We start from the raw sequence: 12,878 nt of genomic DNA, 5'->3' as shown, positions 1-12,878 counted from the left end.
ACACCGGCTGGTTGCAGCTTTGGTCTCATTCCCCAGTGGCATCCTCCAAGCAGAATAACTGGAGCCAGCTTCAAAGTAGGTTTTTTACTTGCAAATGTAGCCAAAATGTTCAAAAGTTTAAAATAAATATTCCATTGCTCCCTATCACGAAACCATCATAATGTAAACCAGATAGGGACAAACAAGATGACTCACAGAGCGCTAGATTGATGTTGAAGCTCAGGTTACTTATCATAAGCAGGTAAAAGTCACTAACAGGCAGGAGGAAACTACAGGCAATACAATCCTTAAAACTATCGGTTAGAGACAAAGGAGGGGAATGATGTGAAATGGGCTGGTATAAAAACTTCTAAGCCAATGACAGAATAGGGAACAGGAGTGCAGGAGGGCCTGGAAAGTCGGTTATGGCTAGAAAGGATCCGTCTAGTGTAAATATGACGTCACGTTCTCGTTGTAACTCTCGTTGTAATCGGAGCGGCTCGGAAACACATCTACAGCAGTAACATGATGCAACATACACATTAATGCAGCAGCAATATTAATAGAGAAACATCAGACTTAATAGTAAAACACTGCAAGGGAACATTTTATTGCACCAGGAGCTATCTTGGGACTTTTACTGCGACAACGTTGACTTGCCTGTGAATACAAAATAAACCATAGTGTTGGTGATCTACAGTGTTTTCATTCTTCTTTGAACACCAACAAGACCGCTAACATCCTATTTCAACAATCACACTCCCTGTCATTGACATAATTAATAGATAGTTTAGCTTCTCACCATCATTTGCGGTGGCCAACTGATGTTAACGATCGTAACTGAAAGGCTCACGCCTGCCAAACGTAAACATTCAGCCACGTGACATTCAGCCAAACTCTCGCGAGAGTTTTACACAAGACGGATCCTTTCTAGCCATAACCCTGGAAATCAGGTGACAGTGAAAGGCGGGAACTCTGGGACTAACGCATTTAAACTGGGAGTGGCTTGATCTGAAATGCGAATCAGTGCCAGGCAATGATTCTCATTTCAGATTAACATCTAGTCTACGTTGTACCTGTTGTGACATACTGAAGTCATGTTTCACACAGTAAATATGCAAAACCTTGACACTTTTTTTTCTTCCACAAGAATGGAACAGATTAAGAGCTCTGTAATGATGTTTATACGAGCAATCCCCCGGTTTCACCAATCCCCCCCTGCTCGAGGCAATGTACCATGAATTTGCCTGATTGTTGAAATTAAATAAAAATTCTAGGATTTTCAATTGAATTTAAAATCATATGAATTATACAAGATTTGCAAAACAATTGTCTTAGAAGTAAGTAAACTAGCAATATTTATCTATGTGGTACATTAAGTAAGTAAACAATTTCTAGCTCCCATCCACTCATGTCATCGATGTCATTGTAGCTGCGTCAGAAACAACAATATTGAATTGATGTTGGCTCCTGATTAGGTGTGAGAAATGTTTTTCTTCAAAAATGATAACCTGAAAGACTGTTCAGCTTTGGGGTGAAATCACGCTATGTCAGCAATGCAGCACTGATAAGTGTATCTGACTGTGCAGGGACGCTGCCTCCATGAAAAAAAAATAACACTGTCTGAAATGTTGTTGTCCAGATTGTATATAAGAACTTTGTTATTATTACAAACTTGTATTATGTATCATGTCTACTGTTTATAATCTCTACCAATCTGATACGTGAAGCAATAGCAATTCTGGAAACAAGTTTGCAGGCAGACACAACACTTCACTTGAGTGTTATTCTGTCTGAAAACATATACAGTTTACATTGTGCATTTTTCATTTCTTTCTAGTGCAAATATTAACATTCATCCCCCCTGGCATTTGTAGTTTTTTTATTGATTACACACAAATAAGAAAATATACATTTGTGTCAGCATGCCTATCTCTTACTGTCACACAATCAATTTAAAAGTTGGGTAGAAGATCTAAGTACAATGTTTTGAGTAACTCAGCTGCCACACATGTTTCTTGGGCTCCATCAGTTCAGTCCATGATACCAATTTGAACTTTAGTGGTGATACAATTGTAACAAAATGGTTCTCTTTCCCTCTCTGCTAAATCTGTGAAGGTTTGTTCTTCAAGGTCTCTGCCTACAGTGGAAAAAATGTATATACAGTAAGCAATCTCACTTCACTTACATAAACACGGAATATAGAATTGATGGCAGATAATGATTTGCTCACTATTAAAAGGGCAATATGAAATTGCTGAATAAATTATTTATGACATTTTGAAATTCAATTCCATAACTTAAAATGCAATGTGTAACATATTACTATTGTTTGAAATAGTTGTATAATGTTTTTATTTCCCAATTCTGAGTAAGTTATTATAAATTAGACTGGGACTTTTGCTTCAGTATTTTCAGGAAATTATCTGGCATCTCTTGTTACAACAAGACTCCCTTATAAACTGCATGACTAATGGTTACCTAGCTTCATTAAAAGTTAAATGTAAAGCAAACATGATAACAAAAAAATAACTTTTTCGAGCAACCTCATGTTGCCCTGATCTGTGACTTATTATGAACAACACACACAATGAAGAACTTGGAAAACCACAACATAGCCAGAGTTTCCATTAAGTTGACTCTAAGGTCACAACATCCCCTATGTAGAAAGATGTGACTCAGACTGTGCAATCCTATGTTTTTCAAATCTTACACCACAACATGGAGAATTTCAATATATTGTACAATCCATTCACAAAAATACAGTAATGCTAAACGTAGCATGTCGGTTTCCTCTTGAGCACTCTTTTGACCCAAGGAGCATTGGGGTCCAGACAAATCTGCTGCCCATCCTTTTTAAGAGTGGCACTGCAGAACATCAGACAAATCAATATCTCTTGTAAGACTTTAAGAGATATTACAGACATAGAAACTTATCAAACAAACTTTCAAACTTTCGCACAATGGCTTAATCTCTATATCTTCGCAGTGGGGGCCTGCAGGGTTCACCTCCACCCTTCCTATGTAACGTCCAATTGTCTTTTTCTCTTTGCTGATGCATCGACATGCTTAATCCCTCCCCAATCCCCCAGATTAATACCTGACGTTGGGAGAGGTGAGAGAAGCATAAACATTTCTGGACAGAAACAGATTAAAGTGTACTGCTGGTGGCTAAATGCAGATCACAAACAGGTACTTGTCATCGCAGAGTGCAACAAAAAATTCTTATTTGAACAGCAATTGAAAGAATTAAACTCACGAAGGAGTGCCACGATAGTTATAATATTCATATCTGCTCTGCTGTGTCTGAAATATGTGCCGAACAAACTAAACGCACTGCACTGGTTCAGTTTGCAAGTCGCTGGATCGGACTGTGGAGATTTCTTATGCGCAAGGCTGTTTATTTTTCCCATCTGTTCCTGATGTATTCAAGCATTTGGAAATACACTGTTTTGATTCATAGAAAGCCTTGCAACATCACTGAGCAACTTCACCGTTGTTCTCATAAAAACAAATCATTAAAGCAGTGTTTCTCATAGTGTGGTCCGCGGACCACTGGTGGTCCGTGAGCGCCCCCTAGTGGTCCTTGAGTATATTGGTAACATTTCACATTTGAAATAAATAAATAAATACAAGTTTTCCGCACTCTCGCGGGAATATCTCCGCAATGGAGTGAGTTTAAGTTTCATCTCGCATGATATAGCCCAGTGCAACACCTTCATCCTTCACCTGCCACTTGTTTGTACCATTTTCAGGCGTTTTTTAATCTGTTCTAGAAAAACGAGGTGTTTTTAGATATTTGTGGAGTTCGGTGGTCCGCGAGTGTTTTTTTATTGGTCCTTGGTATGAAAACGTTTGAGAAACACTTCATTAAAGTATGCCTCTCTTTTTTCTCTTCAGCCACGTTCCAACTTTCTCAGAAACCAAACCCCTTTATTGGCTCTTTACATCCTTCAACCAAACTCCCTCAAATGACCTGACTTCTTCATCCGTCTACCTTACTGTTCCAACTTTCCATACCCTCTCTGCCTTCCCCTCCCACCTCGTCACCTGTATCAACCTCAATCTTCCCTTTTAGCTTCAGATTTTAATCGATCATACCAACACTGATCCTTTGATTCTCTCTCAAATCATTATTTTATATTGTTTTCTGTCTTCCTTTCACATGCTGGCCAGACCTGCTGTTTTTTCCATTCTGCCTGCATGGTTCCAATCCATGTTCTTTAGCTTTATAAACTGAATTATTGTCCTTGTTGCAACCAAATACAAATAATGGCTATAATATAATCAAATACCAAGAATAACATGGTTGTCTACTCATTAATAAATGGTATATTATTATGGTATATTTATATGTATGGTGTATATATGGTTTATATATGTATATGTTATATATATATATATATACCGGTGTGTATATATATATATATATATATATATATATATATATATATATATGGTATGTATTGTGTATATACAGTATGGCATATATATACGGTATATATATGGTATATAAATCCATATCATACAGTTTGCCATATATATGGTATATAAATATATAAGTATATATGGCATATACAGTATATGGTATTTATGGAGTATATAATGTATAAATGTAGTATATATGGTGTATGTATATATGGTATATAATAATACAAAATAATTATTATAATATAGTGAGCATACGGTTAAGAGCCTTTTCACATTCATCTATAGCTTTCATAGGGAAAGCTATAGCTATGTCAGACCTGATGATAAGCTTGTCCTGCCACGATGGTAATTGTCAGAGAGACGCTGTAACACACATGGGGAATGTAAACCCCTGCAGGGCTGCCCATCCACAACTCAAACTTTTGTTTGTGAGGGGGAAAAAGCAGTCAATCTCAAACCCCTCCTCCAACTCTTTGTCAATCCAGAAACTTTGGCATTCCCTGAAATTCCCAGACGCTGGCTACCTTCTCAGGTTTCACTTCCTCATGTTCTATATTAACAATGTTTAAAGTCCGAAGCCTAGTTAAGCTGAAACTAATCTTTTTTCTTCACACAGTGGAGCCTGCTCACACTAAAGTGGCACAGTAATGCTTATGCATAAGCTAATACTTATCGGCTTACCAGACACAAAGAAACAAGTTTATGAATCATTCCTGATTTTCCCAGCTCTTGTTTTTATCCTCGTTAACTCAATCTTGTGCACTCAGTATCAGAGTGTCGTGGTTTGTTTGTATGTGGCTATGTTTAGTTTAGTAAAAGCATGGGGATAGTAAATGTTATCAGGCTGAATGCCTTTCAAAACCGAGTAACTTATCTCTAAATGTGCTGTATTAAACAAACAATATAATATACAATACTTTTATGTATGCTTTGTTTTTGATGCAATGCAATACCAAAATAAGTGTAACTAACAATACTGAAGAAGGCAATAAATGAGAAACAGACTTAACAAGACTTTGAGCCTGTTTTCATGTCAGAGCAAAGCCAGCTGTAGAGCAATCGTAAAGCAAATATTTTCTAAAAGCTGATATTAATGAATTTTCGGGTCAAACTCGTGATGAAATAAAGCTTACGTTACATTGCGTTGGAACCATATATGTCTGTTCCAAATAGATGTTTTACTCACAAAAAGTAGAAAAAACGTAACCCTTTAGTGGTGCAATAGAGGGTCAGGGGTTGTTAGCATTTTGTCCTCTTGAGAAGTTGAATATAAAATGTAATGGCAATGCATCTAATATTTTTTATTTATTATGATTAAGATGATCATGGTGATGATGATTAATACTATAGTCATTGCAAATATAATAATTATTATTATTATTAATGATAATGAGCTGTGATCCTGATGCAGGGATGATTTCTTAAAAGTGAACACATTAAACATATTAAAGTTTTAGCTATGGTCAAGGGGAAATTCTTGAATGGCCAAACAAATCATGTCATAAAGGAACATGTCATCATACTTCCTCTGTTATCCCCTAAAGCTACATAACCTAGTTCCTGTTTACACTTTGTCTTCGGCTTTATTATGTACAATAAAACAGATAATGATAAAAATGCACTATATCCTAAACACCGCTCTTCTCTCTCCATACTTTTGTCTACCATACGAATCCTCTCACATTAACTCTTTGCTCCTAGCACCAGTGTACATTGTAGTAAAAACCAAAACATAGAAAATAATCATATAACTAATATTGGTCAGGTGCTGCCTGCCAATTACCGTCCCACATGAACTGGCTTTAACCACAACGGGGAAAGCAAATCAGAAACTTTCCAGTGAGGTTAATCACATGCTCACTAAATGTGATGTTACCATCTAGTTTCTATTTTTGTATGGTCTAAAATAAAGATGAACAGAAAAGGATATATACTGTATATAATATGTTTTAGATGAGATCATCGTCATCATTTCCATTTAAGTGACATTTTTAAGATTAAGAGGTGCTTTTACTTTACATGAGTATGTGTATTTTATGCAGCTTTGTACTTTGAGTCTACATCTCAAGGCAAATGTTTTACTTTTCACCACAACGTTTATCTAACAGCTCTAACAATTGTTCTTACTCTGTTACTGTTGAGTGAAAACCATCTATCTTCCGACAAAATAAAGGAATAAATGTTGCTAAATGGTTCAGTAAATTCTCCTACTTCTTAGCCTAAATGTATTTTTTTTTTCAAACCTTAGATGCACTGTAAAACATAAAAGCTGAAAACTGTGCTGTTTGAGGATCTTTTAGCATATAATTGTTGTAAATTAAATTACCCAACAGTATATAAAGCAGTTAAAAATCTGCACAACCTTACATTTTCCCCCACAGTCAAATGCAACATACAAATTCATGATAAAACATTAAATATGTATAATGGAACGTTTAAATGCAGTGCTTTATGCTACAAAGTATTTTAACATTGTGTAATTACTACTTTTACCTATAGGTAAAGGAACTACATACTACTTCTACCACTGCATTTTAGCCTTTGTGACATTTATTTAAGTTCTTGATCATTAAAACATTATTTTAATAAAAAAGCTTTAAGAAATAATTTCAATGAAATTGTTATACTCTTTAAAGACATTACATTGTCCTTTGTCAACCAGAAGACATTATTAAAGTGAGGCAATAATTCAAGAGTTAAAAATTAATCCCAATTTTCAAAAGTCTCCCCATACTTCCTTCTGCTCTGTGAAAGTAGCCGCAGTGACGTGCGGCAGATATGTTTGAGCCTGTTGAAATTGCGTCAGGCTTCAACAGTTTTTGGCATATTGCCAGATGTTTCTTTCAGAATGCCAAACGCATGAGCCAACTATGACCATTTTGATAAGTGTAATAATTGAGTTGCAGTAATGTTCTTATAATCACGTATGCATTTACATGGTTTAAAACAAATGTAAAGTTTATCTCTGTGATAACATGATTGCTCACTTATTATGTATAATAAACTTGTTTCGAAAAAAATAGAAAACAAACTTAGAAATCAAACACCACATTTCTTTTATTCTATCCTTTTAAATACTGAAACATGCTTTAGGAGGAAGCATGTTTCATGGCAATGCATGCAGCTTAATGTTTAGAAATTCTTGTGTTTTAGTCCAGCTGTTGACCGCTATATATCAAGTTGTACAAGTAATCTTCCTCATCAAAATAATTGTAATTCCTCTCCGGGCCAGTTGAGATGACAAAGCTGGTTGTTACGTTTATCAGCAAGTCATTTATGGATTTCATTTAACTATTCATTTTATTTCACGTGAATCACTTGTTGTTACAGTCAGTCTAGTCTGAGCAGTGGTGCAACACACTGTTAACAGCCATGTCTAATTTACAAAGAATTTCTCTTAAGGACTCTTGTCACAATATCCAATTTATGTTTTTAGTCACTGTGTTTTTCCAAAAGATAACTCTGTATTAGTGACAAATGCTGACCCATCACCCTCTTGAGAAAACACATCAGTTTGATCACGCTTGAGTGAAAATTTCCCAGTCTTCTGCCGATAGTCCCAGATTGCGCAACCTGCACTGAGGCGGGAAATGACTCATTTCCAGCTGAGGGCTTCCTTAATAAAAGGAGAGGCTCTCCTCCTCAGCGCTATATTCAAACAGCAGAGCGAGAAGGCTGAACAAGAAAAAGATAAGGAGAGAAAGAACTACATAGAAGAACAATTCAACAGAATAAAAAGATCCTTCTTCACCTTCAGGCTTCATCAGACAGCTTTCTCAAAGACTTTCCAAATCTTTATTGTTAATTGTTGCAGAATTTATAAAAGGAAATATGATGAGCAGCAGAGTCATTGTCGCCTCTATTGTGGTGCTCCTCGCCTTCCTGGCCGCCAGTGAAGGTATGTTAAATGTAACTGTATTGAGCTTTGCTGTTATACAAGTCATTATTTTCTGTTTTGTATTTGAATTGTAATTGCTGTGAACATTCTGCAGCCTTCTTTTCCTCAATGCATTTAGTGCTGTGAACTCACCTGTGACTCCTCTCTCCTAACAGGGATGAGTCTGAGAAGTCTGGGAATGGAGCTGCACTGCCGCTGCATCGAGACAGAAAGCAAACGCATCGGCCGTCACATCGAGAGGGTTGAGCTGATTCCTGCCAACTCCCACTGTGAAAACACTGAGATCATGTAAGACTTCATTTCAAAGCCTGCACCCCATCTACATAGTGACAATGTTGATTCTTTAAGTTTTTGTAATTGACTTTACCAACCTTTTCTGAATGCATGTCTGTTTCTTGCTTGGTTCTGCAGTGCCACTCTGAAGAAGACAGGTCAAGAGGTTTGCCTGGACCCCAACGCTTCCTGGGTGAAGAAAGTGATTATCCACATCATGACCAAGTAAGTAAAATTCAGTGATTCAGTACAAGGATACAAGGTCTACTTTTATGATGTGCCTGTGTAATGTAACAGAGTACCTTTTTTTTCTTGATGCACAAATTAACTTATTATATTTTTCTTTGTTCTGCAGTAAAAAACGCTAAACCGACTGCTCGGAGAGATGGGCCAATGGCGCTTAAAGACAAATGAGAAGTTACCAAAAAGTATTTTTTGTCCTCAGTTACCTCCTTTCAACAGCAGAGTGCCTCTGAATGTCCTGATCAGGTGTTAAATTATGTAACGAAGGTAACTTCGTTACTATGGACTGACGGCTTTGGGCCCTTGTAATATTGCACATGTGGGTTTGCACTTTATGCACTCTTTTGGTCGATTCTTTCACTGGAAATCCAGCCGCTAAAGGGTCGCTGTCTCACAAATGACCACAGAATTTAGCCAGCGTATGTTTGTATCAAACATGTTATTTATTAATCAGTGTGGGATTGTTTGATTGAGATTTGGCCGCTCCTCACTGCAAAACTGCTGAACTGTTTTTTTATATATAACTTATATTATTGCAAATATTGATATATTTATGGAATTTTATTTCATTTTCATGAAGCTGTGTAGCTCTAACAACCAATTGATAATTAAATGTTTTGTACCTGAAATGAAACTGGAATGTCTCTTTCTTTTACACATTTATTCTACTGTACCTTACAGCAATCTAGTAACAGATACTCTTCTTTTGGAATATTCCTTAAATGTATACATAATTAATTGGAAATAACTCATACAATTGCCAATCCATTATTTATTATAGTCGATAATAACTGAAACATGACAAATTGAAGGAAACGTGTTCTCTAAAACTTTAATTGATAATTCTACATTTGAAATTAAGTGTTTCACTCTAAGAAATGTTACATTTACTACATTAAATATGGTTTTAAGATACAGAAATAAATAATAATGTAATGTTCGATTAATACACAGCCTTTTTCACTTACTGGAAAAAATGCTAAGAGTTTATCCAAAACTGTATTGCACTTCCTTATGTGACTGTTGTCAACATTACAAAGAAAGACCACATAATGCAGCTTGTGTCTTAAACTCACTATCTACTCACAGAGCCTAACCCTGACTTTATTCTCCTGTGGAATAATACAGCTAACAGTATACATTTGTGCAGACTGTAATCAGACGTCGTTTAAATATTTGTGCTTTTGATTGTACCAATAAAGTCAGCCAGTAAATAAGTAAACTTAAGCTGTACCATAAATTAGAGGAAACAATAATGTTTACGGCAACTAAAAGAACATGAGTAATGTTGAAGGTAGTTTCATCGTGTGTATTTTTTTCCATCCACATGTCTGTTATGAAGTATTGACTTTAATTCCACATAATACGAAAATATTCTCACACAAATCAACAACTATCCCACAATTAAAAAAAAAAAAAAAGTAGTAAACTGAACATTATAACAAAAATATAAAAATGTTTTGGGATGTGACACATTTTTTGAAATAATTTCGAATTCTGACTTTAATCTCAGAATCCTTTTTTTTAGTACTTTTGTCACATTGCACATTTTTTTTCTCATGTAGCCCTAATCCTCTTCCATAACAATTTAATACAATTCTTAAATAATACAATCTTTTTGCCCCCAAAAACAGTGCCCACTGTGCTCCTGGTAAATGTAAGGTAAACAGGTCGTTTCCTCTCCAGAATGATAGCTACATCGAAGGTCCATTACAATGCAGATGTAAGACAAGGCAAGGCAAGGCAAGTTTATTTATATAGCACCTTTCAACACAAGCCAATTCAAAGTACTTTACAAAAAATGAAAGACATTAAGAAAATGGCATTTCAAATCAGTCATTAAAAAGCAAAGATAATAAAATAAACAGTAAAAGAAAAAATACATGGATAAAAGTTACAGTGCAGTTTAAGATGTGAATAGTTCAATTAAAAGCAGCGACAAAAAGAAAAATATTTAGCCTGGATTTAAAAGTAGTCAGAGTTGCAGCGGACCTGCAGGTTTCTGGGAGTTTGTTCCAGATATTTGGAGCATAATAACTAAACGCTGCTTTACCATGTTTAGTTATGACTCTGGGGACAGAAAGCTGACCAGTCCCAGAAGACCTGAGAGTTCTGGATGGTTTATAATTTAGCAGGAGGTCAGAAATTTATTTTGGGCCTAAACCATTCAAAGCTTTATAAACCAGCAACAATATTTTGAAATCAATTCTTTGACACACAGGAAGCCAGTGTAAAGACTTCAGAACAGGAGTGATGTGATCCACTTTCTTAGTGTTGGTAAGGACTCGAGCAGCAGCGTTCTGAATTAGCTGCAGCTTTCTAATAGATTTTTTAGTGAGATCTGTAAGGACACCATTACAAGGCAAGGCAAGGCAAGGCCAGGCAAGTTTATTTATTTTGCACCTTTCAACACAAGGCAATTCAAGGTGCTTTACAAAAATGAAAGAAATTCAGACAAAGGCATTTCAATACAGTCATTAAAAAGAAAATATAATAAATAAACATTAAAAGGAAAAATACATGAATAAAAAGTACATGAATAAAAAGTTACAGTGCAGTTTAAGATATGAATAGTTCAAAAAGTAGTCCAGTCTACTGATGATAAAAGCATGGACAAGTTTTTCCAAATCCTGCTGTGACATTAGTCTTTTAATCCTAGAAATATTCTTTAGGTGATAGTAGGCCGATGTATTAATTATTTCAATGTGACTGTTGAAACTCAGGTCAGAGTCCAAGACTAGATTTCTGGCTTCATCTGTTGTTTTGAACATTGCAGGCTGAAGCTCAGCGCTAACTTTTATACGTTCTGCCTTGGCTCCAAAAACCATTACCTCAATTTTATCTTTGTTTAATTGGAGAAAGTTCTGACAAATCCAGTCATTGATTTGTTCAATGCACTTACTCAGTGTTTTAATTGGAGCATAGTCTCCTGGTGAAATTGTTACGTACATTTGTGTGTCATCCGCATAGCTATGGTAACTTATTTTTTTATTTTTCATTATCTGAGCCAGTGGTAGCATATAGATGTTAAAGGGAAGAGGCCCCAAGATGGAGCCTTGAGGTACCCCACATGTGATATTTGTCAACTCAGATGTGTATTTACCTATAGAAACAAAGTTTTTTCTGTCCTTTAAGTAGGATTCAAACCAATTTAGAACTGTTTCCGTAAGTCCCACCCAGTTTTCTCGGTCTAGTAATATGTTGTGGTCAAGTGTCAAAGGCAGCACTGAGATATACTAATACTAACACTGAAGGCACATGTTGGCTACCCATGGCACTGTTGATAGTATTTCCATGATAAAATACACGCTATTATTTTCATGTTTTATATCATATATTCTTGTTCGTCTTTGTTTGCTATTGGCCTGTTGGAGAATGCAGGCAAAGGGGCGGGACTGAGCGCACAGCGGGGGGTAGGTGCGGTAGTGCGGCGTCTGATGCGCGCAGAGAGACGAACCTCGCCACGCTGCACAGACACACACCAGAGAAACCGGAATGCACACAAAATGCTGCGTCTACGAGCTGTGACAAGCCGCTGCATTTGAAGAAAACAAAGAACAAGCAGACAAAAACGCCGGAAGCTCTCTCGACCAGATTGAAGCCCCCGCGCAGGCAGTGCATTTGCCGCAGAAATCATCCCAACAGAGCTCGCGACCGAGGTGCTTCAGCTGTGCATGAAACCCTCAGTTTGGCTTGCAGGTCCAGGACAAAAAAACCGGGCGGTGTTGACGACTGAGTGTGGTGGATACTGTTTGAGAGTGCACCTTAAACGCGTCTCCTCACACCCCTTGGTACTTCCTTCAGGATGGCGTTAACGATCTGCACGAGATTTACCGACGAATATCAGTTGTTCGAGGAGCTGGGGAAGTAAGGAAGCATGTTTTTATCATCTAGCAACATCTCTGTGTACAGCCTGTTATGCAATAGGCCGCTTGGCATAGGGACTCTGATTCAGGGCTCTGTGTGTCTTTGGGTTTGTGTGTGTGTGTGCCCGTGTGTGTGTGTGCCCGTGTGTGTGCCCGTGTGTGTGTGTGTGTGTGTTCACGCTGCTGAT

The 12,878-nt window shown here is 36.8% G+C and overlaps 2 protein-coding genes across 7 annotated transcripts in view; both read left to right on the top strand.

The window, feature by feature from the left end:
- Nucleotides 1-7,378: 7,378 nt before the first annotated feature.
- Nucleotides 7,379-9,458, top strand: cxcl8a (chemokine (C-X-C motif) ligand 8a). The gene is made up of 4 exons (XM_079643675.1): nt 7,379-8,308; nt 8,464-8,596; nt 8,720-8,806; nt 8,937-9,458. Exons 1-4 carry the CDS (start codon nt 8,242-8,244, stop codon nt 8,947-8,949), a joined length of 300 nt encoding a protein of 99 aa, XP_079499801.1. The 5' UTR covers nt 7,379-8,241; the 3' UTR covers nt 8,950-9,458.
- Nucleotides 9,459-12,214: 2,756 nt separating this feature from the next.
- camk2d2 (calcium/calmodulin-dependent protein kinase (CaM kinase) II delta 2) overlaps nt 12,215-12,878 on the top strand; it is a 32,070-nt gene continuing 31,406 nt past the window's right edge. For 3 of the 6 annotated variants that reach the window (XM_079668243.1, XM_079668245.1, XM_079668242.1), the window contains exon 1: nt 12,217-12,691. In XM_079668243.1, the coding sequence (XP_079524369.1) occupies nt 12,630-12,691 (62 nt within the window). In that variant the 5' untranslated portion in view covers nt 12,217-12,629. Of the gene's footprint in view, nt 12,692-12,878 lie in introns of all 6 variants that reach the window. The other 3 variants (XM_079668246.1, XM_079668244.1, XM_079668247.1) reach the window with 2 other exon arrangements.

The sequence above is a fragment of the Notothenia rossii genome (assembly GCF_949606895.1).
Source record: "Notothenia rossii genome assembly, chromosome: 1".
In the NCBI taxonomy this organism is placed as follows: Eukaryota; Metazoa; Chordata; class Actinopteri; order Perciformes; family Nototheniidae; genus Notothenia; species Notothenia rossii.
This window is presented reverse-complemented; position numbering and strand designations above follow the sequence as displayed.